General features: G+C 36.8%; 1 protein-coding gene across 1 annotated transcript in view; it reads right to left on the reverse strand.

Annotated features, from left to right (window-relative positions):
- Positions 1-26,620, reverse strand: part of FAT4 (FAT atypical cadherin 4) — a 177,304-nt gene that overhangs the window by 34,065 nt on the left and 116,619 nt on the right. The window contains exons 8-10 of the mRNA XM_036997876.2: positions 18,857-19,037; positions 7,898-8,148; positions 1,598-5,947 (exon numbers count right to left, since the gene is read on the reverse strand). Of these exons, the coding sequence (XP_036853771.2) occupies positions 1,598-5,947; positions 7,898-8,148; positions 18,857-19,037 (4,782 nt within the window). The remainder of the gene's footprint in view (positions 1-1,597; positions 5,948-7,897; positions 8,149-18,856; positions 19,038-26,620) is intronic.

Consider the following 26,620-nt stretch of genomic DNA (forward strand, 5'->3'; position numbering starts at 1 on the left):
TTACTAGAAATGCTGAACTCTAAGTATGTCCATAGCCCTATTATTCACGATGCTAGGGACACAGCTCTGGTAAGACGCACCCTTACCTTGTGCCACTGAGGCTGCCTTTTTAGAAAGTCCGTGTCACCCCTCTATTGCTAGCACTGCAGTAATGCTACTACCAGCACTGCTACATACTGAGCACTGGACACTGTGCTAGGTGTTTTCCAAGCATTATCTCATTATCTTTACTCATTACAACGAGCCAAAAAGATAAGTAAGTATGATTATTCTCATTTTACACATGGGTAATTGAAGGTCAGCCAGCTTAAATAATTTCCAAAAGCTATAGCTAAATCATATACTACCAAGTCCTTTGATTCTTCCCATTACACATTATCGTTGCCCCACTTCTTCATTTATATTTCAAGGGTATTGTTTTGTTAGAAGGCAGAGCTTCTATGTTCTGCTTTGGCTTTTTTAAACTTGCTTTATATCACCATCAAGCAATTCAGGTCTCCAAATATGAAATGATAAATATACACAGATTGGCATCTTTTAAAAATATGATATACACATGAGTTTTCTTTAAAAAACTCCCTTTGAAATATTATTCTGCAAAACACCTACAAAAATATTTTAAAATATATCCTGGTCTTATCTATTTAACTAGTATTTTAAATTGTGTTTATAAAAATGACAGAACAACCCAATGTAATATATATGTTCTAAAAATGTAGGCATCTTTTAAATATGTGATATACACATGAGTTTTCTTAGAGAACTCCCTTTGAAATATTATTCTGCAAAACAGAATATATATATCTGTGTGTGTATTTATACAACACATCCTATTAGGATGCCAAATACTAGTTGAACAAATTTGCTGCAATGTGTTTAATTGTGCTTCTAGAATGTTAAGGAAAATTGTGGTTCAATTTTGTTGTAGCTTACCTGAGAAATCAGCTATTATGCTTTCTACTTGACTAGTAAAAATAATAAGGCATTTTAATCCCAATTTTTAAAACACTATTCTTGCTGCATTCTCCTCACAGTGTGGGTCAAATTTCAATAATAATGATGACTTTGATAAGATGATGATAATATAAAATAATCAACAAAAATATTTACTCACAGTGATTTAGGAAGATGATGCAGGTCTTATGCTTTAAATATACTATGCCCTTTAAACTCGAAAACACTTTGGTTTGAAGATATTACACCCTTTTTTACTCTTGTACAAACACTTAGCAGATTGGCTAAGACCTTATACTTTGGAATTAATTGTGTAGGCTTACATTCCCACTCTACAGCAAATTAACTGAGTCACCTTAGAACACTGACTTAACTTTTCTCTACTTCAGCTTCCTTGTTTATATGAACTGAGGAATAATTATTCCTATCTTGTAGGTTTCTTGCAGGAAGTACATAAAATAAATGCAGATCAAGTGCTTCGAACAGTGTCTGTCCAGTAAGAAATGCTTAAAGCATTTGCTATGATTATGTCCATTTCTATGGAAAATTATTTAAAACAGACAAAATTCATTATTCAAAATTCTATTATGCTTGACATGGCTTAAGCCTTAAAAAAAAAAAAAAGAGCCACACATTGTCATACCTGTGTATCCAGTTTTGCAAACACAGTTGAAGCTCCCTGGAAAATTTTGGCAAATGGCACCATTCTTGCAAGGATTGGGCAGGCACTCATTGATATCTCTTTCACAGGCCCTGCCAGTGAAGCCATCTAGACAGCTGCATGAAAATCCTCCCACTAAATTGAGACAGGTCCCTCCATTGTGGCAGGGGGATGGAAGGCACTCATCTATGTCTATTTCACACCAGCTACCAGCATAACCTGGCAGACACTTGCATAAGAAAGGCTGCAGAGGTTCATTTGCCACAATGATGACTGGAAGACTCTCCTGGCTCTTTAGCACGGAGCCTACAGCCAATCTCCTTACACAGCTCCCTCCATTCTGACATGGGCCATGAATACATGAGTCATGATCCACAGATTCTACCTTTACTCCACTCTGCCGGAGAAGGATCTCTTTGATGCTTTCAAAGAAGGTAGCTACGCCACTGGGGTTCACATACTGATTATTGTTTCGCTTCACAGCTGCCAAAAGAAACGTCCTATTGTTCTCTTCATAGGCTCCATAGAGTTGCACAGCAGTCCCTAGGCCTGTCAGTTGTGAACTGGCAATGCGTAGGAAATGAAGGTGGTGGTTAGTCAAGAAGTCCCTTACTGATGGGACAGCAAGACGCAGTAGGATGCTGTTATCCACAGTAGCATTGGAAAATCCAGCAAAGAAAACTCGGATATTGCTCGTTACTGTGCTGTGAACGCCATCATTGCTAAGGACAGTGAGATCAAATGTACCATCTGTGGACCTTGGCTGGGAATTCAGATCACAAGTGCCCCTTGGAATACTGAACAGGCTTGTGACTCCTGAAGTAAGGGAGCAGTGGAAGGTGTCTAACACATCTGGATCCTGTGGCTTCACAGAGCCCAAAATCCCACCAGGAAACAAGTTGCCATAATAATTAACAAATATCTCCACTGTCCGAGACTGTGAAGGATTATCATTTTGGTCTATGACTGTGATATGAACGGTTCCTGTGGAAGACATCTGAGGCACACCAGAATCCCTAGTAACCACGGACAGATAGAAGTGGGCAATCTGCTCTCTGTCAATCTCTCTAGTGGTGCTCAGGACCCCAGCAGTGTTCAAACTGAAATAGCTGGTGGCAGGACCTGTGCTCAGCAAGTAGTAGGTAAAGGGGCCTTGATTGGGAGGGAGGTCAGGATCGGTGGACTGAAGGGTCATCACCAGAGCTCCTGGGCGTCTGTTTTCCATGACTTCTCCTTCACTGACAGTCAGCATAGGCCCATTATCATTTATATCCTCTAAGGTGACTAATAGGGAAGCACTTCCTGTAGCGGAAGGGGTCCCTGAATCAGCAGCCAAAACTGTGAGGTTGTAGATGGGTAGGGTTTCTCGATCTAATTCGGCAGTGACTGTGATCTGTCCTGTCTGTGGGTTAATGGAAAAGGCTCCGTTTTCATTCCCTGATCCGATGAAGTAAGAAAACCTGCTCCAGCTGGGGACAGAGTCCGAGTCAAAGGCACTGACGAAGGTCACATGGGTTCCAGTCGGGACCCCTTCACTGATCTGGACACTGTAGATGTTCAGACTAAAAACAGGTGGATCATTGGCATCAAGCACAGTGACATTTACAGTGACCTCATCTATATCTGCGCCCCTAATGCTGCCAAAATTCTTGGCCAGTACTTTCAAAGATACCCTTTCTTCTTTTTCTCTATCAAGAAATCCAGAAACATAAATTTGTCCAGTCTTCTTATTGATCTGGAAGCCCTTCTTTCTACTGGTACCAAAAATCAAATAGTGTACCTCCCCATCAGTGCCCAGATCACGGTCACTGGCGAACACTTCCCCAACAATAGTACCTTTAGGAGCCGCCTCTGAGATTTCAAAATAGTAAAGTTTAGAAACAAAACGAGGCACATATTCATTTGTCCCTTTCAATTGTATATTGACAGTAGCAAAACTGCACCTTTCTTCCTCGGGGACATTGAAGGCTTTCACAGTAAGATGGTAGCTCTGCTTGGTTTCAAAGTCCAAGAAGCCTTGAGTGGTGATGAGGCCGGTGTTGGGGTCAATGACAAAGAGGTCACTGTCAGATGACTGTACAGTGTATGCAATTACCGCGTTGGTTCCTGAGTCAGCATCTGTTGCATTTAGGTGGATAACCATTGTCCCACTTGGGGCATTTTCTAGGACAGTAGGGAAGTATTCATCAGGGAGGAATACTGGAGAATTGTCATTGACATCAACCACATTTACAGTCACACTGCAGTAGCCCGTTCTTGCAACCCATCCTCCATCTGTGGCACTAATAGTCATTTCATGCTTCTGGCATAGCTCATAATCAAGCGCTTTGGCTAGTGTTAATACCCCCGTGGAGGAATTGATTGCAAAAATGCCTTCTTCATTTCCTGAAGAAATACTGTACTTTATCAAGCCATTCATAGCTGTGTCTCTGTCTCTTGCAGAAACAGTTCTGACAGTGGCCCCAACACTATGACTTTCGGAGATGGTTGCACTCATGTGGCTTTGAGAGAATTCAGGTGTATGGTAGTTTTCCTCAGTAACAATTATTTCAACAGTTGCTTGGGATGAGAGTGGAGGGTTTCCTTTATCCTTTGCAGTGACAGTGATCAGAAAGTTTTGATTCAAGTCAGACGTCAGGGAAGAGGCTACTGAAATCCACCCTGTGTGATTGTCCAACTGAAATTTTCCCAAATGGTTTTCAGTAGAAATTAAATACTCCACTTCAGAATTCAGTCCAAAGTCTCTGTCATCTACTGCAGTAACTTTGATTAACTTTGTGCCGACTTTAACATTTTTGGTGACTGGAGTGAAATATTTAATTTTAAGAAATTGTGGTGCATTGTCATTACTGTCCACTGTGTTGATGGTAACTGTTGTCTCACTGACTAACGAAGGGTCACCTCGGTCCGAAGATGTCACTATAAAACTATGTCTGTTGATGTTCACGTTACTGAAGCCGCTGACATTCTGGTATTTTAAGACCTGTTTGTTGAAAATCTCTCCTGTGGTGGCATTAATCCTGAAATACTCTGACTGAGATTTTATAAAATAAAACACTTGTCCATTTGATCCTTCATCAGGATCCATTGCAGACACCTGAGTCACTCTGGAGCCAATTTCAGTCAGTTCTGGGCAATCTAAATAATAGGAGGGTGTGCTAAATCTTGGAGCATTGTCATTTACATCTGTCACAAATATTGTGACATCTGTACTTACAGTCCACCCAGAATCATGTGCAGAAACTCGGATTCTGTAACGGTCTGTATCTTCCCTATTTAAAGGTCTACTAATTACAATGTCCCCTGTGCTGGGATTAATTGTAAATGGAAGACTTGTATCCAATATAGAATACCTACTAATTGCATTTACCCCAATGTCTTCATCGGAAGTTGTGACACGTGTAACTGTGTATCCTAATGGGGAATTTTCAGGAACATGGGCACTAAATATTTGAGAAAACCTAGGGGCATTGTCATTTTCATCTAGAATGTTGATGATGACTTTCACTGAGGCACTCTGAGAAGGGGAGCCTTTGTCTGAGGACTTTATGGTAAGCACATACTGAGCTATTTTTTCCCTGTCTAAAGGTCGAGTGCTTCTAATCTCACCAGTGGCATGATTGATGCTGAAGCTATGTTCTTCGTTGCCACTAACAATTTCATAATCTAACTGTCCATTGGGTCCACTGTCCCTGTCCATTGCTGAAACAGTAAGTATTTTTCGAGGAGAAAGGTTTTCCAATACTTCAGATACAAATGGATCTTCCTTAAAAACTGGAGAATTATCATTGACATCTAATACCGTTAGGTCAAGTTTCTCATAAGAGGAAAAAGGAGGGAAACCTCCATCTCTGGCCTCTATCCATACAACATATTTTTGTATCCTTTCAAAATCCAGAGGTTGACTAATGGACACCTGCCCTGTTAATTGATCGATTTGGAATGTATTGCCAAGATTCCCACTTGCAGTATAATAGGACAGAGGTTCTCCTCTCAATGAGGACCCTGTGATGGTGGTGACAAGAGTGCCTACTGGTTGGTTTTCAGGAAACATGAAAGTTTGTTCTTTGGCTCTGACTTTAGGGAAATCTGCCTTGTTCACAAATCTAACGGTCACTGTTGTAGAATCTGTCTTTGGAAATGAGCCACCGTCTTTTACGTGTACAGAAAATGTCACTTCTGAAGCTCCATTTAGTGGTCCAGCTGCCATGATCGCTCCCCTCAGTGGGTCAATGTGAAATTTTTCAGAGTTTCTACCCGAAAGAGAATAATGCAGTTCAGAATTGGGTCCACTATCAGCATCGGTGACTGTAACTGCAAACACAAATGAACCTAGAAAAGAGGGATTACACAATTAAAAAAAAAATCACACAGAACCCACATAAAACATTTGGCAGTGAGTTAACGTACTGAAATACTATATTGCTGCCGAATATAACTTCATTTTCTCATGATTACTGGGGGAGAAGAGGACCTCTTGTATCATTACCTCCAGAGTTCCCAAGTCAGTTATGCTTAATGACAGTCGTCAGGGACTGACCTGCCATTTTCTAACTAAAATCGACACAGTCAACTGTATTAAAAATTTTTCAGTATCCCTCTGAGAGAAGCAAAAGGGAGAAGCAGTGGCTAATCATTCTGAATTATAGCTCCTAGGAGAAAAATCTAACATAGCTTGACTTCCAACAAACATTATAATATGTGAGCTCTGCTAAGAGCTATGTTTCTGCCCAATGTAAAAAGATAATTACTCTATTATGACTTCAAACATCTTTGAATTACCAAAAATGTAATCATATCAACAAAAATGTTTAAAAATATTGTTGATTCCTTATACACACTGTTTCACAGCAAAAATCTTTTGTCCATGAGCTATCACATGGAGATAAGGCACAGACACATGCACATATACATACACACACATATATATACGTAAATCAGTTAAAACAACTATGAAGTAGTAAGAAATAAGAACTAACAAAGAAAGGACTCAATTGGGGTTGCACAAATTAGTGCTCGGGAGGATGTCAATGGAACAGATTGTAGCAGAAATATGCAGAAAAGCTGTCATAAGGACATTTTTTCAGTATACTCATTCAAAAACTTTTTCCAAACCTTCATTCCTGCTCCTACAGAAAAGTTTGTGACAAAAGCAAAAAGTCCTTTATTTAAAAAAAAGACCAGTAATTTTTGATTTATTATAAAAAGTGTAATGAGGAAAAGATGCTTAAGCATTACACACTCACTTTTAATAGGAGATGCTATATTGCATCACCACACATTGGCTATAATTAGGATCATGCCTGAAGGCATCATTTCAGATAAAGGCCTTCAGCAGGGATGTATAATTTTGATAACTGACTTTTCCTTTTGTGGAAAAATTTATGGATTTTTTACTTTCTACTGATATCAATTTGACATTTGCAAGAAGATGAAAGATTTCTGAGAGGAGGAATCCTGGATCCATTTAGTTATTCTTCCAATGAAAAATGTTTTAAAGAAGGAAGATTAAATTATGTCCTGTATTTACATATTTTCCTCCTTGAAAATTCACCTCAAAGATTACAAATGGCAGATTATTTGTGCGGTCCTTAACAGAGTATGCTTTTTTGGCAAACAAGCATATGAAACCAAACTAAATCTACACAGGAAGATAAATGCATATTGTCAATGAGAAAGTGGTTCAATAATAACTCCATAAACTTCATCTTTCAAAACTAGAATAAAATAAAATTAATAATAATAATTAATTATAAGTACTCATTCATTAAACATTTTGAAAATCTATCTGTGAGGAAGCATTGAAGTAAAATATTCATTTTTCCACCAACAAATATAAATTGAATGCCTGCTACCTCCCAGATAATGTTACAGGTAGTAGGATATGGCATGAGAAACAGAGACAAGTCCCTCCTCTCAGGGAACTTCCTCTCAGGGAAAAACTCACCTTCTCCTAGGAACTTACAAATTATCTCAGGGCAGAACCCTCCTTGACTACCAAGTGGTATCTGTGTTAATCATTTAACAATATTCAATAAACATGAAGAAATCATGTTAGGAAAGATGTGGCAATAACAAAAATCTTAAACACAATTGGGGGTAAAAAAATTAAATTTTCAGATTCAATGCTCCTCATTAGGCAAAAGAAATTGAACTTTAGAGGATTTTCAAACTTAGGCTCTATCAGAAATGCCCATAAAAAAATAACAGGAATGTATTTACAGAACATGTCCAATGTATTGGTTGTATTTACCCATGAGATCTCAGAGTTGGTTTGATTACCTGGAGGAGTAGGAGATGGGATGTGAGTGACATATGGGTGATGCTGAAATCTTGGTGGATTGTCATTGACATCGGTCACAGTGACAAGCACACTGGTGGAACTGGAAAGGGGCTCCGGGGACCCACCATCACTGGAGACCACTACTAACGTGTAATTCTCTTTTGTTTCCCTGTCTAACAATGCACTGGTGATGATCTGTCCTGTGGATGGGTTGATGGTGAACTGAGAGTTTCCACCAATGATCCTATAACTAAAGCAGAGAGCACAGATGGATGTTATTTCTTCTGGCTTTAATATATTGAAGCATCTACTTACTATAATTTTAAAAACTGTGCAGAAATGTAAAGAAAAACATTACAAGTGAGATCACACAAGTAAAGAAAGTGCCTGGAAGATAAATATTTCAAATTTTACGTGGATGTCATATTGACAGTCTTTACTGTAAAACGTCAAATGACCTCAAGCAGGTCTTTGCAAGGTTTGAGGACTTCTTAAATCATGAGGCTCTAAAACATACCAAGAAGACTACCTTGTTATAAATAAGTGATTCTGAAAGCAAATATTGGAGTCTTGCTCTAGCATTGTGTTTAGTGGTCAGGATCAGTAATGAACATCTGTTAAATGCATTTACAAATTATTTTTCTGCTGTGTATCATAATACGGCACAAAAGATCAGTTGAAGATCTTATTATTCAAAGACAAAACATTGTCTGTGATGTATATTGACTATATAGGACAACTAAAGAACTGTTGTTTATACAGAGACATTCTTAATTACTAATTCTCTCATTTGTTATTCCTCATGTGGCTATGTCACTTTGCTTTCTTTATATCAGGAGAGGTATGACATTTTCACGAATATTTTGATGCTAACCAGACTGACTGGCTAGGGGACAGGAGTTTCCTCCGAGAATAGCTTCTCTCTTCTTTCTGAAGAGGAAAGCTATCTGTATATCCCTGGGAGATCAGCTAGGAAAGTAGCTAAGCCTTTGAACGTTCAGAATTGGCTGTGGTCCACAATTTTTAAAGTTGGAGAGTAGTTAAGGAAATTGATGTCTTTTAAAGTTTTCTCTTTTATACCAGCAAAGAAATGCCCTGTTGGAATTAACTATGTGTTTCTATGGTTCAGTTCGTGGCCATTAAAACATAGCAACAGTAAGTATCTAATAGAAACATTAAAAAAGCCTGCATTGCCTCCAATGGAGTGTAGATTCCTCCTATTAAGCTTGCAGGTTAAAACAAACATTTCAGCATTTTCATCCTTTCTTAGAGAAATAATGAACTTCCAGGGAGCTGAAATTTTAAAAAATAGAGGTCCTATAAAATGAGCACAAAATAGAAAACAGAATAGAAAGGGAGTTTTGTTGAGAAATGATTTCAGTATTTATAAAGTACTTGATATCACTCAGATGTTTAAAACTTTTTTGGCACAGGTCAGAAATGATTGAGAATAGCACTGCCTATATTTTCTAAACAAGAAGTGACTCTTTATAAAGTATAATTACTGACCTTATACAGTAGAAAATACTCCTTTTTCAAAATAAAAATATTAGAGGTTTGTAAATGAATTCTGAAAGTTAGAATTTCAGGACTCATGAAATAATTGAATCATTTTACCACTCTGATAAAGTCTGTAGGAACCTCAATTATGTGTGATTTTATTCTGGGAAACCTTGTTTCTATCAGTGGATTAGAAAATACCATGTAACTTAACAGGGAAAAAAGTAATTCACATTACCACAAACTTTCTTACAGCTTTATGACAGCAAAGGTCATCTCTCAATCAAACACTGGTTCCCTTAAGCACTCACCGAGAAAAATAAAATAAGAATGATGAAAAATGCATGCAAATTTCGATTTGGATGTTTTGTATCTGATCAGCCCATGGCACACTAGAGAGAGGAATGTGTTTAAAGGCAAGTTATGTGAGTTCTGGTTCAGGTTCAGCTAAATACTCCATAAACAAATCTTGTACTGTAAATCCTTATTCTTTATCTATGTCCTAATAGCTGCTATGGCCCACATGATTGTTTAAAAGTAGGTAGTATAGTTACTATTTTTAAAAGTTAAAAATAAACTGCCATGTTGATATGTGATTAACTTTTTTCTAGACTTTACCTGACTCTGAAGTGCATCAAAAATATGAGGTATTCTGTAATATAATATCTATAATACCAGTTCCGTGCAATTTACACTTGGGCGTTAAAAGTACTAATGAGACAGAAGGAACACAAGTGATTCTACAAATGGATAGACTGCCAAAATAATATGCCCAGGTTTTCCTCACCTCTGTTATATAAGTCTTGGTTTGTTCTCATCCCTTCATGTATCTCCCTTGCTTCTCTGGTCCACATTAATTTCTGTTTAAGTTATGAATTTTTTCAGGTTGTGTTTTGTGCTATATTCTTAACTCTGAACATCTACACTGGTCTTTAAAGGTCTGCAGCATCTTATTGTGTTCATGTGTACCAAGAATGCAACAAGCAATTTTGTATACATTTTCATTTACTAAGAAAAATCCTGACAGTTGATTTTGTTTTGTACTTTTTTCACAGATGAAGAATCTGAATCTAAGTAGACTAATAGAGTTGTCCAACAAGCATACAATCTGCAAATGGTAAATCTAGAGTTTGAACTTCTTTGTGACTTGCACATGCCCTTTCCCCATTGTACTACAGTATAAAGAAGGTGAAACTCGATCTGAGGGAATGTAGTGAAGACAAGAATTGCTGCATCTGCTTGCTAAGGCCAAAAGGAACTCTTGATCAAGGTTTGTCAATACAGAACTGGTTTACATTGATTTAGTTCAATGCAAATCAGCAAATGTGCTATTTATTTTTTGCTGATACAAGAATGAAAAATTACTGTTTCACATTATTGGCACAAACTGAGATCTTTGTTATCTAAAATCTAAATCAATTGTTGTTGCATTTATAAAGCTAAAATGTCCCCATTTGATTTTTTTAACCATTTTTGCCTATTCCTTAGCTCAGCACAAGGCACTGCAGAGTATGATGCAAGAATACAATAATTTAATAATAGTTAAGAGACTGTACTCTACTCAGGAACAATTTACTTGGACATGAATTTTTGACCTCACTCATAGCACTTAAATTCATAAAATTCCTCAACCTTTCTAAGGCTTTTCTCTCCATCTATACAGTGTTGATGACTTACATATTCCTTTCATTTGTTAGTTTTGAGTATTAAATATAAATTCATATGAAATGAACTTGCCATTGTAATTGACACACGATAAGAATTAAAAGTCTAAGTTTACACACACAACAGAGTATATACACATACAAATTATAATACATATTCTAATATATGTTATCTATTTAAATCCATCCATATATTTAGTTATATAGATCAGCTAAAAGAGGGAGACATGAATAAATAGGCAAAAAATTCTGTCTTCAAGATTACATCTTTTTTTTTTTTATTAGGCAAGGTACAGGCTTCTATTTAGAGATACAGTGAAAGGACAGAGCTCCTGGCTCATGAAAGGAGGGGACAAGAGAGTCTCCAAGCTTACATCTTAAGTGAAAAAAATAAATCTAGAAAAGTAAACATATAACAGGCAGGATGTTTATGTGCTATGAAACTGTTCAGAAGCATTGCTCTAGACAGTCCGTAGACAAAGAGACTGCTTTGGACTGGAACGATTCAGATAAAGTCTTCCTTGGAGAAGGGTGAATTGAAGCTACGTTTTAAAGGGGTTGCCTATTTTATAATAGCATTGAGAAGGAAGAAAGAAGGTGTTCTAGGCCTGGAGTCAGTATTTTTTCTTTTTTTTTGCCTGAAGGACTAGGTAGTAAATATGTTCAGCTTGCAGACCCTATGAACTCTGCTGCAATATGGAACTTGCTGTTACAGTTCAAAAGCAGCCACAGACAACAGGAGTGCAAATGGGCATGGCTATGTTCAAATAACATTACAAAAGGCAGGGCACTAGGCAGCATTTGGGCCACAGTTATCAGAACCTTGGTCTAGGTTATAGATGGACTTGAGCAAAGCCATAAAGCTTGAGAAAGAAACATTCTATTCCCTGGAGCAGAAAGTGACCCAGTGAGGCTGAAAGTTTGGCGACATGCTGAGGATTTGCGCAGAATAAGCTTGGAAGCGGTTGGGGCCGTTTATGGAGTGACTGGAATAAGGAGTCTGGGCATTATGCCACAGGCAAACTGGAATTTTAGAGATTTTGAGGAAGGGAGTATCATTGTTAAAAGATGAGCCACTGAATCCTCAAGCTGGTTTGTATTATTGCCATTGCCCTTTCACTCACTGACTCAAGCTTTGCTTTCCCTAAATTACTTCCTACAAGCATTTAGAAAGGACTCATCATAAACTATAAACTAGTCATGTTATTGCCCAGCTTAAAACTTTTCCGTTGTTTTCCTCCATTAGATGCAGAAATAAATGTGAATTTTTTTCATATGCTTTACAGGGCCCATTCCTAATCCACACCAACCATATTGAATAGCTCTGTTTCTCTGATGCCATGCTTTTTGCATAACTCTTTGCCTTTGTACCTGTTACTATTTTTGCCTAGAATGTCTTCCATCCCCTATTTTTTCCATAAAATTCTTTATCTTTCCAAATATCATCAATTACTTGAAGCTTCTACTGAATTCCCCAAGTAGTATCGATTTTGTTGTTCTTTGCACCCATTCTGTGCCTAAACTACACGTGTTATAAAGTACTATAATTACAAGATTACAAAGTTACCCCTATATTAAACTGTTCTTATGATATCTGGAGTGCCTAACTCTTCAGAACTTAACAAGCTGCCTGGGACACAATAAGGCACTCTTTCAAAATTGTACAGTATAGTGCAGTATATAGAGTGGAGGGATTAGAAAACAAAGCCAGGGAAGTAAGTTAATTTTTATTCTAATAGTCCAGGCATGATGTAATTATAGACTGAACTAGGATCTTGGCAGAAAGAATGCACAGAAAGAGTGGGTGCCAGATGCATTAGAAAAGAAGAAACATGAGAATTTGTCCACTGACTGAGCCTGGGGGAGAGGATGATCCTTAGCCATCAATCGTGGACGGAGGAAGCGAAGCAACATCATGGAGAAAGCAGAATGCCAAGAGAAGAAAAAGGAGAGGCGGGGGCTCCTGGAGTGTTGTGTTTATGATGCTGTAGAACCTGCAGGTAGAGATGCTACTAGAGTTATAAAAACAGGTGAGAAACTCTGGGATGGATTCAAGTTGATGGTACAGTTTAGAGGGTTTCTGCACAGCTTTATGCTCAAGTTTTTGTGTGCTTGCAGCCATAAAAATGGATTGATCTACCTTTTTCTGTCTCTTCCACATACATGCACACGTACGTATACACCACACAGGTATATCTGGACACACCCACACACATACATGGATAGACAGATGGACAGACACACACACACGAAGACAAAGAAAGGAAAAAAAAAGAATGAGGAGAAAATGATGTGGGGAATGTCCAAATTACTTTGTAGAAAAAGAAAACGGAGATATAGAAGGCAAATTGGGAGGTGTGGTCAGAGATGCAGGGTGAAAAATAAGAAGTAATACTTACAAGACATTGAGGAAGAAAAATAAGATGCCAGAGGGGGGGGGTGGCCTGTAGTGCAAATATTGCAAAAAATAAAGGAGAATAAAGACAGAAAAGGGTACTGGACTTGATACATTTCAGTAGAATCCTTGGATAGAGCTTTTGCTTTTTGTTTCTTTTGGTAAAGTAATGAAGGAGAAAATCAGATTGAATGGTTTTCAGTAGTAAGTGTCTGGAGAACACTGTGAGATAGTAACTCACCCTGTCAAAAAAGTGAGAGTAAAAGCAGCTATGATAAAGAGTATTAGTATCAATCCTTCAACATGTTTATTTAGGTTCCAGTAACTATTATGTTGCAGACATTGTGCAAGGAAGAGTATGTTAGGAATAAAATAGATATAAGGAGATATAAACTAAAGCATATATGGTCAATTAATATATGATAAAGGAGCCATGGGCATACAATGGGGGAAATGAGAGCCTCTTCAACAACTGGTGTTGGCAAAACTGGACAGCTACATGCAAGAGAATGAAACTGCATTATTGTCTAACTCCATACACAAAAGTAAACTCGAAATGGATCCAAGACCTGAATGTAAGTCATGAAACCATACAGAAGACAACACAGGCAAAAGTCTCCTGAATAAAAACATGAGCAAATTCTTCCTAAACACATCTCCCCAAGCTAGGGATACAAAAGTAAAAATGAACCTATGGGACTACATCAAACCAAAAAGCTTCTTCTGTATGGCAAAGGACGCCATCAACAGAACAAAAAGGCATGCTACACTGTGGGAGAATATATTTGTAAATAACATATCTGACAAGAGATTAACAGCCAAAATTTATAAAGAACTCACATGCCTCAACACCTAAAAAGCAAATAACCCAATTAAAAAATGGGCAGAGGATATGAAGAGACAATTCTCCAAAGAAATTCAGATGGGGAACAGGCACATGAAAAGATGCTCCACATCACTAATTATCATGGAAACACAAATAAAAATCACAATGAGATATCACCTCACACCAGTTAGAATGGCTAATATCCAAAAGACAAGAAACAACCAATGCTGGCAAGAGTGCAGAGAAAGGAGAACCCTCCTACACTGCCAGTGGGAATGTAAGCTCGTTCAACCATTGTGGAAAGCAATATGGAGGTTCCTTAAAAAACTAAAAATAGAAATACCATTTGACCCAGGAATTCCACTCCTAGAAATTTATCCTAAGAATGCAGGATCCCAGTTTCAAAAAGACATATGCACCCCTATGTTTATCGCAGCACTATTTACAATAGCCAGCATATGGAAGCAACTTAAGTGTCCATCAGCAGATGAATGGATAAAGAAGATGTGGTATACACAATGGATTATTAATCCATAATACACAATGGATTATTAATCAGCCATAAGAGGAAAAAAAGAAATCCTACCATTTGCAACAACATGGATGGAGCTAGAGGGTATTATGCTCAGTGAAATAAGTCAGGCAGAGAAAGACAAGTACCGAATGATTTCCCTCATTAGTGGAGTATAACAACGAAGCAAAACTGAAGGAACAAAACAGCAGAAAACTCAGACTCCAAGAAGGGACTAGTGGTTACCAAAGGGGAGGGGTGTCAGAGGGTGGGTGTCAGAGGGAGGGAGAGAGAAGGGGATGTTTAGTACACATGGTGTGGGGAAATCACAAGGAAGACAGTGTAGTACAGAGAAGGCAAATAGTGAATCTGTGGCATCTTACTACACTGATGGAGTATGGGGCGACTCGATAATATGGTTGAATGTAGTAACCACATTGTTTTTTCTTGTGAAACTTTCATAAGAGTGTATATCAATAATACCTTAATAAAAAAAATAGATATAAGGAGGATAAAAGGAAAAAAATTAACATTATTGACTTTTGTGTCCAATAATTGTGTTAGAGATATTTATGTAGAGTAACTTATTCCATATATAGTACTTAGCACAATACAGGTAATCAATACATATTTAACTATCACAAATTGCAAAGAAACAATTCGTATCTTATACTGATGTATATAGTAAGCCCTAGAAACACTAAAATGACTTTCCTAAATCATGATAGGTAAATAAAGGAAGATCCAATGCCAGATATTCTTAGCATTTCTGTAAGAATGAAGATTTGACCCAGCAAAGAGGGAATAACTTAAAGATCCAAGGGGGAAATACAATAATGGTTGGAGTGGAGGAAATTGAATGCAATGGGATTAAGAAGCACAGAGTAATGTTGACCCTGTCAATTTAGTTTTATGGATTTCTCCAGTGTTGTTTAATTTAAAAGAATTAGAAGTGAGATTTGAATGGAGATTTGGTCCAGTTGGAAGTAAAGTGGGTACATATCCATAAAAGCTAAGTTCTGGAAAGGATGTTTGGAAAGTAAAGATATAAACTAGATAATGACTAGGAATTAGTGCAAACTAGTTGACTAGAAGGGAAAATATTAAAAGTAAAAATATGAAGTGTATAACTCAACGTAAGTGCATCCATAAGAATGTATAAGTTGATCAAAATGTACTTAAATAATTATTGTGTGGCTACTATGTACAAAATCATGGTAGATAGACCATAAGGGAAATTAACAAATTATATGAGACATAGAGGATTGTGCTATTAAAGAGCCCATCAGTAGTTGGGCAAATGACACACATATGAAATACAAAATAGGCAATATAAAAATTAACCTAAAATAGGTCTGTGAAGCAGAAGAATGGATAGTGCTCCCAGATTACATGAATAGCCAGGAGTGGTTAATACTTAAATTGCATTATGTTCCATGAAAAAAACATCAGGTCAGAGTAAATAAAGTTTAGGCTGGCATAACTACTTCCTTTATTTATGAAAAATTTTTTAAATTTAAGCTGTAATAATTATCTGTCATAAATTAATTTAAAAGTGAATTTAATTGTTTTCACAAGATAAAAATAACTTCAGTTTTATTTTATCTGACTGTGTGACAGTTAGTATAGCTATTTAAAGATTTTTACAGATGGGTTTTATATATTTCCATGAATATAAAAGTATAAAGTTAAATCTCTGATGTTCAAGGAAGAAAATACAACCTGTCAACTGCACAACTAAGATACACAACTATCAAATCAAAACACATCAGACATACAGTACAACTCTGTAAAACCTTCTGAAAATATGAAAGGATTTTCTAGACCAACTTTACATTGATCATCATTGCTCACAAATATAGGATAATATTTAGCAGTGAAACTTTGGCATACACTAGAAGAAAATAGCATGACATCATATCATTTTATTCTAGAAACTGGATGTAGGGATCAAATTTGTAAACATTCAGCTTCATAATCAGATATTGAAACATCTCAGACAAGAGTAGTGTCCCACTGTTGATTTGCAATATTCTAATGATATTTTTAGAGAAAGTCTTTTCTGCATGTCAGCTCAAGATTTTTTAGATTCCAACACTACAATAAATAGGATATGTCTTCCAAAAATCTAGGCACTATTCTAAGCCATTCACTTTAATGTTTTATTTTTCCTTATAATAACTCCACAGTCAGTTGTATTATCAGTGTACCTATTTTACTGGTGAGAAAACTGATGCCTGGAAATGTTAAATAGGCTGCCCTGTAATTAAATCAGCATTTAATTCTACACACCTTGATTCTCAAGGCTGTGCTCTCAACATTCAACAGAAGATTTTGTTCTTAGGATATGGATTCCATCATTTCTGTGCTTTGATAAAGGACAAGTAAAGGAGATGATATTTAGTGGCCTTTTGGGCTCATACCAGCAAATTAAGATGCACCTGCCTCTCTCCAGGTGGTGCTAAGCACTGTGACCTAAACAGGCACACACACACGCGTATATATATATATGACTATATGACCCTGGGCATAAATCTTCCCAGTCCTTAAGGATTTGACTGTATAAACCTCTGGGAGTGCAGCTCTTCTCATGGAAATAGGTCCCAACCTTCTGAACGACGTTTGTGTGTAGCCTTCTCTTCTTTAGCAATGCAAGCCTGTGTCCATTTTCTCCTGGATGTCCTCCTGTATCTCTGGCCAGAATTCTTAGTCACCCTGGTGAGTCTTCCTTACAAACCTGCATTTCAAGTGTTGAAAAAATTCCTGGTGACCAGTTTCTGCCCCTCTCCTTATTTCTCTACATTCTCTCCTAAAGTATTCTTATTCAGTTCCTTGGCTTTAAACGTGCTCTAAACATTGATGATTCCTAAATCTGTGTCTCCAGCCTGACCCTGAACCCAAGCTTCACATCTATAATGTTACAGTTAGTATCTCTGTGCAATGACTAATAGGCATCTCAAAATATATTCATTTTTCCCGAACTTAAAACTCCTCCAATCCCACCTACTTCAGTAAGTAATACCACTGTTTGCCCAGGTGTTCAAGACAACAACTTAGTAGATGACTGTTATCTCATTCTTTTATTCCTACTTACAGTCTCAAATGTATGTTCCAAATCTTTTTACTCAATTTTCATTTCTCCACCATAGTACAAGGACACTCTTTTGTTTGAATCACTATATTAGTATCTCAATGGTGTCAATAGTTTCTCTCTCTAAAGCCTCTCTATATAGCCCTGCCTCCTCTGATCCAGTCCAAATACAGATCAGTTTATGTTGCTTCTTGTTTGAAAGGATTCAACAGTTCCTCACCTAAAAATTAATGTACAAATCCCAATTCCTCAGCATGAACTAGAAGCCTTTATGTGGCCTATATGACCTGGCCCCTGACTATCTCTCTGACTTAACTTTCTTACTCTGATTCAGACTCACACTCTTCTCAGTTAAACACACCAAGCTCACTAAAGAGGTGACCTTTAGGCTGCAAGTACTGGGAGTGATGGTATGCCACCTTCATGCCTGGCCTTTAGGAATGCTGGAAGGTTTCACCTTAGGTTATTGGAGCCCAGAGTTGCCATCTAAGAAGTCCAAATACCCTACCAAGGAACCACACTGAGAAGCTCTGGGACCACAAGATCCAGGACAGGGGCCCAGCTGAGTCTAACCTTCCAGGCATCCCTATCAAAATACCAGCATGCGAGTGAAGCCATCGTGGACGCTCTAGGACAGCAGATCAGAAGGTAAATACCACCCAGTGGCAGCAGTCAACCACATGACACAGAAGAATCTCCCACTGAACTCTGCCCTAATTCCTGAACTATAAAATCATGAGATATATAACAACAAAAAAAAAAACAGAATAAAATTTTAGAACCATAAATAAAATCGTTATGTTTTAATTGTCACTTGAGGCATCATTGGTTAGTCAGCAATAGGTAACACGATAGAGTTATGTTTGTAGATAATGCAATTTCCAGAAGAATTACGCATAATATTCATTTAATCCAAAGACAAATGTTGAATGAGGAAAATAATCAAAAGTGACAAAAGAAATTGTGCCAACCTGATAACGGCATTTGTGGAAGCATCAGCATCTGAGGCGTTTACCAATACAACATCTGTTCCCGTTGGTGCATCTTCAGGAATTGTTGTGAAATACATTTTACTGGCAAAAGTGGGGACATTGTCATTGACATCATCTACTATGACATTGATTGTTCCAGTTCCAGTCAGGGCAGGGGACCCTAGGGGGAAAAAAAAAAAACAGACTCAAGTGGATGTTTATAAATAACAAAGATAATAGCAAATTTAACAATATATAGCTATAAACAGCACTACTGAACAGAGTTTAGAATACATCTTAAGTAAAATTTTTGAACACACAGGAAAGTGACTGGGTGATTTTTAATTCTGCTACAAAACTGTTTTCATTTATGAATTAATATTTCAACTTTTTCCTACTGGCACTACACAAAAAGTATGTAGCAACCTCATTCTATTTTAAAGGTACTGATTTAACAAAGTAGAACGCAACAATATCACTTTAATGCCACAAAACAGGCACTGCTGGTTTCTCTGAAATTACATTAAAAAATAGCGTAAGCCAGATTTGGAGAATACCCGTGGGCACTGGACATGGTCTAACTAACAAGGCAGTGTTAAAAACTGTATTTCTAGCTGGGACTATCAACATTGACATCAAAAATTTCAACTAGGATTCTGAGGTCTTCAAATACCTTTTTTAGTATTAACTAATAATTTTTTTTGTGGGAAATAAAGGTTCAAGTTGTATCTCAAAACTGTACTCTTCTACTAGTTGGAAGTATCACTATATCAAGCTGACTTAGAACTATTTTTGTTGCATTTATTAAATATTTAACATAAATGTAAAACAATTCATTTTTACTTCCTGTTCCATCTCTGTTTTCAAAGTATAGTGAAATGCATTTAACAAAACCTTGGAGTACACTGTCTGCACTGCCACACAGTTAGCCGACTCTGGTGAAGGTCAGATGCCATATGTGGTTAGATTCTGTGGGTTGTACCATTATCTTCTTTAGTTGTGTTTTCAAAAGTTAATTTCTCTAAATAGAACCCATAAAGATCTGTTTAACTGTATCTAATATAAAGCCCCGGATACTCTCCTTTTCTGCTTAAAGTATTTTTTTTCCTACCAAAAAAAAACAAACGGCTTTACTTTATGTGAACTTTAAATGTTACTTATTTCTAGCATTCAACATTTTGTAAATAAATCCATACATCATTCATTCATTCTCTCTTTCCTTTGTCTGTAAAATGTTTACAGAGTACCCTTTTAGAATCAGAGAATGGTACTGAGATTCAAAACCTTCCAAGATTATTTTTCCTAATGATCTTGTGATTTGCTGATGTTTTTCTTACTACTATTCAAACTTTTTCTATAGTCTTAGATGGTAATTACTGATGGCATAATACCAGTCAGTTTTTATGCTCAAATGTTAAGGAACCCAAATCAAGAGATTAGCAATTATGGAATGCAATGGTTTTGCAACCTGTTGTTTTTGTGTTTTATACAAGGAGGTTCAAATTCTGTTAGATAAAAAATGAGTATGGCAACTGAGCTGGGCTCTGTAATGAAGCATACCCCCTAAAAATCTATGCAATTAAATTTAGGCTGCATGCCAGTAATTGTTGCTATATATCTATATATCTATATCTATATCTATATCTATATCTATATCTATATCTATATCTATATATCTATATATCTATATATCTATATCTATATCTATATATCTTTCTCAATAATATATTTTATATTGAGTTTTCCATATACATCAATATTTTAAATTTCATGGCTGCCAAGATCTTACCATTTAGGTGTTACATTAGGTATTAAGAGATTTTGATTTATCCTTTCAATTATTCCTTGGTAATATAAATATATGAGACACTCAGTTCTCAAAACTTTCACAGCCTTGCAGAAGACATTTTGAGTTAGAGATTTAAAAATGAAAAGTTCAGAAATTATGGTGAGAGTTTAAAGACCTGAATATTTCTAATATGCTGTCTAATCAGCAATGACTAAATAAGGTTTCTCAAGATATTAGAGATACCATGTGACTCAGAAATTCTATTTATGGGAATTTACCTGAAGAAAACAAAATCACTAATTTGAAAAGACATATGCACCACTATGTTGATTGCTGTGTTATTTACAATAGCCAAGATGTAGAGATAGCCTAAGTATCCATTGGGAGATGAATGGATAAAGATTTGGTACATATAGACAGTAGAGTATTACTCAGTTACAAAAAAAGAATGAAATCTTGTCACTTGCAACAATGTTAATGGACCCAGTGGGTATTATGCTAAGTGAAATATGTCAGATAAAGACAAATACCATCTGATTTCACTTATATGTAGAATCTAAAAAGTGAAACAAACAAAACAGAAACAGACTCATAAACACAGAGAACAGGCTGATGGTTTCCACAGGGGTGAGGGTTGGGGGTTAGGTTGAAACAGGTGAAGGAGGAAAAAAATTAGTGAGAATGTTTGGTATCTTGATCAGGGTCTTGATTATATGAGCGTATAACCATGTCAAACTCATCAAGTTGTTCACTAAGATTTGTACATGTTATTGTATGTATCTCAGTAATAAAATATATATTTTTTAAAGAAGTAACCCAGTAACTGCTAAGTAAGGTTTAATCTTTGGTATTCTAAAGCGTCTGATGACACACACAGGAAAACCACATAAAATGACTAACTCACTTAGTCAGGAACATGTGATTTCTTACTTTGTCTATAAAGTACATAAATATCATTGCTAATGTGTTTTCTGAAGTAGTAAGAAAAAAGAAAAAATCATTGTTTACCCAGGAAAATATTCAACAAGCTCAACCTCACCATCTTCAGACCAGAGAATATCTTATTTTTTCTGAAGATTTTGAAAGCACACCAGTGACAGCAGATGGCTGTGGCCCCACAGACAATCCCATATCCATGTGGGGTCTCTTCTCAAGCCAAGAATGACCCCCAGAGTCTCCTTATCTCCCCTTATTAACTGCCACAACACACTTTATGAGCACTTGAGGTTCTTCTCTTTCTATTCTCTTCAAGGATTACAAGACCAATGTCTCCAGTGGCCTCGTTTTTTTGTTGCCTCAGGGGATGTGCAAGCAGTTCTTTATTTTTTTCCATTTTACAAGGAAAACCTTACTAAGACATTTTTCTAAATCTTTAAGTCTCTTATTCAGACTTAGCTAACACCAAATTTGAACTCTGACTGCTGTATTTTTATCATGAACTTGGGAATCAGGCCCAACACTGCACACCCCACCCCAGCCTCACCCTTGTTCCTAGCAGCATGAACTCCAGAAGTGAGTTGGTCAACTCTATAGGAAGGAAGATGAAATCAAGGGAGGAAATCAGGAATGCCCCCTGATTTCCAGGGAGTGAGTTTCCTTACTACTTCACTCTTCTGAGATGAAGGACACAAGTTCCCTTGTCCTCAGCCCACACAATTCTAGGCACTTTCTCCTACCTGCTTACTGAGTGATGAAGGCTGCTTTTGTCTTTGCTTTTCTCTGCTTGTTTGCTGGCTTTTGAACCCTTACTCTTAACCATGGGAAGAACTGGTCTAGGGTGGTGATGTCCTGTTTCCCAACTTTTTAAAATATATCCCAAGTGAAGTGCCATGCAATGTTTACTGTTACTTTATCTTCAGTCCAGAACCTTCTGCTGGCTCCAGGCTGATACATACAACTGACTATTTGTTGTCTCATCTTGCAAGTTAGAAAAACTTATTCTGTGTAAACTTAGCCCATATGTTTACATATAAACTGACAGGCATATGCATATATACATATATATGTATATGCATGTTAATGAACACTTATTTGTTACCAGATGTATGTATTTTGTATATGTATTACTTATTTAATAAACAGATTCCATGAAGTAGGTATTATTTATTTTTCTTATATGAAGAATTTGAGACTCTAAAAATGTAAGCAATTTATTTACATTTAGCCATAGAGGGCAAAGAGAAAGACAATTTTGAACTCTCAAAAACAGACATCCTTTCTCATTAAGTTCATTAAGCTCAGATAAAACTGTGCCATTCTTAGTGCAGATGTTTTATTCTATATTATTGTTATTACTATCAATGTCGTTCTGCTCTATCCTCTATTAAATTGTAAGCTAATTAAAAGTAGGAACAATTCTGTTTAATTCAACTTCATATAAACCCATAATCCATACCATTAGGTCTTGTCCTCAATCTGTGTTAACTTTTCCTTTTATTCTGTTTACAGAAATCTGGTTTAGTGACTACGTAGTTGAAAGTTCAAAGAGCTGAATACTTCTAGGCATATACATCTGGGAATACAGGCCACACCCTGAGGCTCATGGCAGAGAACAAGACTGTGAACAAAGGTCAAGGTTTTGAGATAGTCTACTACTTATAAACAGAGGGTCCCAATTAATCCTGAATCCCATGAGAAGAATCAAAACAGTAGGGGCCAATGTTTAGCTAGGAAAGATCTGATAAGGATAAATTATACAGGTAGTGGCATAAGAAGGTAAGATTATTCAATTTCATCTGGGATTGATTTTTGAGAAACAGATGCAATCAGAAGAAGCAGCAGGACATAATGACACAGATGCCAAGAGGATAGTGAGACAATGACAGAAGTTAATGAAAAAAATGAAATAAAAGGTCAAGGTCTAAGAAATGTATAATTATAGAGGCTAGGAAGGTGCAGTGGACATTTGAAATACAATTAGAATTCAGAAGATGAAATTCAACTTTCATTTTGTAAAATTTTTTGTATTGTATATATACATTTGTAAATGTACATACATACAGATAGGCAAATATATAAATGTAAAATAAACATGGGTAAAATGATAGGAACCTTCTGAAATTTTTAGAGCAAATAAAGATTATATATGATTCTAAAAAACACTTTTAACAGTGTGCAAAAAAATCACACACACACATACACAAACATATCCAGAGAAAGACACTGTTTGTGGTCCCTCCCTGCTTTTGACCTGCAAACAAGGGGGGAGACACGATGAGATATCGAAGATTTGAAAGGCCCAGCCAGGGAACTCGAGGCTTCATTGTGCAAGAGTGGTGCTGAGAGGGCATCCTTTGTATTTATTGAGCAAATACATGTTAACAACAATAGAATTCTTTGTGGGGGACTTAATAGACAACCATTAACTAACTGTAAACTTAATCCTCGGCAGTCTCCAGTCTCCTGGGGCACGACGTCTTACAGGGTATTGAAACAATAGCAAGGGCAATTAGGTCACAGAAACTGTTTTGGTCTTGTTTGTTCTGTTTCTGATCACTTATCAGGAATTACAGGAAAAATAATCAAGTCATATATGATTATACATTTGATTTCTTTACTTGATTTATATATTAATCCCACACTGTTTATGGAATAATCTTCTGATAATCCTTTGCACTGTGGGTAGTTCTAGGCTTGTCTGAGTCGTATTTTATACTCTTGAATTTGGGAAATGATTAAATTAGTGTTGCCTTTTAACACTGGGGACTAAAAAGTTCAAACATCAAAATGAAGTTCAAGGTACAGATGTAACTTGTTTTACTGCACTCTGCTTCATATTGTTTCTCAGTTATTGAATTTTTACAAATTGAAGGTTTGTGGCAACCCCGCATGGAGCAAATCTATTGGGGCCATTTTTTTCAATAGCATTTGCTCACTTCACATCTCTTTTCACATTTTAGTACTTCTCACAATATTTCAAACATTTTCATTATACTTATATTTGATGCAGTGAGCTGTGATCAGTGATCTTTGATGTCACCTTTGCAATTGTTTTGGGTACCATGAACTGCATGCATATAAGACAGCAAACTTAAGCGACAAATGTGCATGTTCTGACTGCTCCACTTACTAGCCACTCTGCCCTTTCTCTCCTTCTTCCTGGGCCTGCCTATTCCCTGAAACACAACAATATTGAAATTAGGCCAAATAATCCTACATGTTCAAGTGAAAGGATGACCACATGTCTCTCACTTCAACTCAAAAGCTGGGAATGATCAAGTTTAGTGAGAAAGGCGTGTCAAATGCCAAGACAGGCCAAAGCTAGGTATCTTGTTTGGCTGACTAAACAGTTAGCCTGGGTGTAAGTGCAAAGGAAAAGTTCTGGAAGGAAATGAAAAGTGCCACCCCAGTGAACACATGGATGATAATAAGAAGCAAAACTGCCTCATCACTGATAGGGAGAGTTTCAGTGGTCTGGAGAGAAAGTCACACCAGCCACAACATTCCCTTAAACCAAAGCCTAATCCCAAGCAAGGTCTGAACTCTCTTCAATTCTTTGAAGGGTGGGAGAGATGAGGAAGCAGCAGAAGAAAAGTTAAGCTAGTTTGGTGCATGTAGTTAAAGGAAGGAAGCCATTTCCATAACAGGAAAGCACAGGTGAAGCAGCAAGTACTGATGTAGAAACAGCAGCAAGTTACCCAGAAGACTTAGCTGAGATCAGTGATGAAATGTCTACACTAAGAGAAAGGTTTCCATGTAATGAAAAAAACCTTTTATTAGAAGATGCCATCTAGGATTTTCTTAGCTAGAGAGGAGAAGCCAATGCCTGCCTTCAAAGGTCGGAAGCACAGGCTGACTTTTTTGTTAGGGGCTAATGCAGCTGGTGGCTTTAAATTGAAGCCAGTTCTCACTTACCATTCCAAAAATCCAAGGCCCTTCAGAATTATACTAAATCTTCTCTGCCTGTGCTCTATCAGTGGAATAACAAAGCCTGGATAACTTCACAACTGTTTACAACATTGTGTACTAAATATGTTAATCCCATTGTTGAGACATAGTGATCAGTAAATAAGATTCCTTTAAAATATTATTACTGATTGATGATGTACCTGGTCACCCAAGAGCTCTGTTGGAGATGGGTAGAGTGAGATTAATGTATTTTTCTTTCCTGCTGGTACAGTATCCATTCTGCAGCTCAAGGATAAAGGAATCATTTTGACTCAGATCTTATTATTTAAGAAATACGCTTCATGAGGCTATATAGAGAGTTACACATATAATGTCTGCTATACATAGTGATTCCTCCATTGAATCCAGGCATAGTAAATTGAAAACCTTCTGGAAAGAGTTTACCATTTTATATGCCATTCAGAAAATTCATGATTCATGGGAAGAGGTCAAAATATCAACATGAACAGGAGTTTGGGAGAAGCTGATTACAATTCTTTTGGATGTCTATGGGATCGACTTCAGTGGAGGAAGTCATTGCAGATGTGGTGGAAATAGCAAGAGAACTAGAATTAGAAGTGGATCCTGAAGAAGTGACTGGATTGCTACAATATTATGATCAAACTTGAACAGATGAAGAGTTTGTTTTGGATGGGCAAAGAAAGTGGTTTCATGAGATGTAATTTACACCTGGTGAAGATGCTGAAAGGATAGCAAAGGATTTAGAATATAACATAAATGCAGTTCATAAAGCAGTGGCAGGTTTTGAGAGGACTGACTTAATTTTGAAAGAAGTCTATTGTTAAGACATTATCAAACAGCATTACATGCTATAGAGAAATAATTCATTAAAGAATAATTGATGCAGCAAACTTCATTTCTCTCTTATTTTAAGAAATTGCCACTGCCACTGCAACCTTAAGCACCTACCACCCTGATCGGTCAGCAGCCATCATCTAGGAAGGCTCTCCACCAGTAATAAGTTTAGAACTCAGTGAAAGCTCAGATGATGGTTAGCATTTTTTTAGCAATAAAGTATTCTTAATTAAGGTATGTGCATTGACTTTTAAGACATAATGCTATTATTG

Source organism: Manis javanica, chromosome 5 (genome assembly GCF_040802235.1).
Source record: "Manis javanica isolate MJ-LG chromosome 5, MJ_LKY, whole genome shotgun sequence".
NCBI lineage: Eukaryota > Metazoa > Chordata > Mammalia > Pholidota > Manidae > Manis > Manis javanica.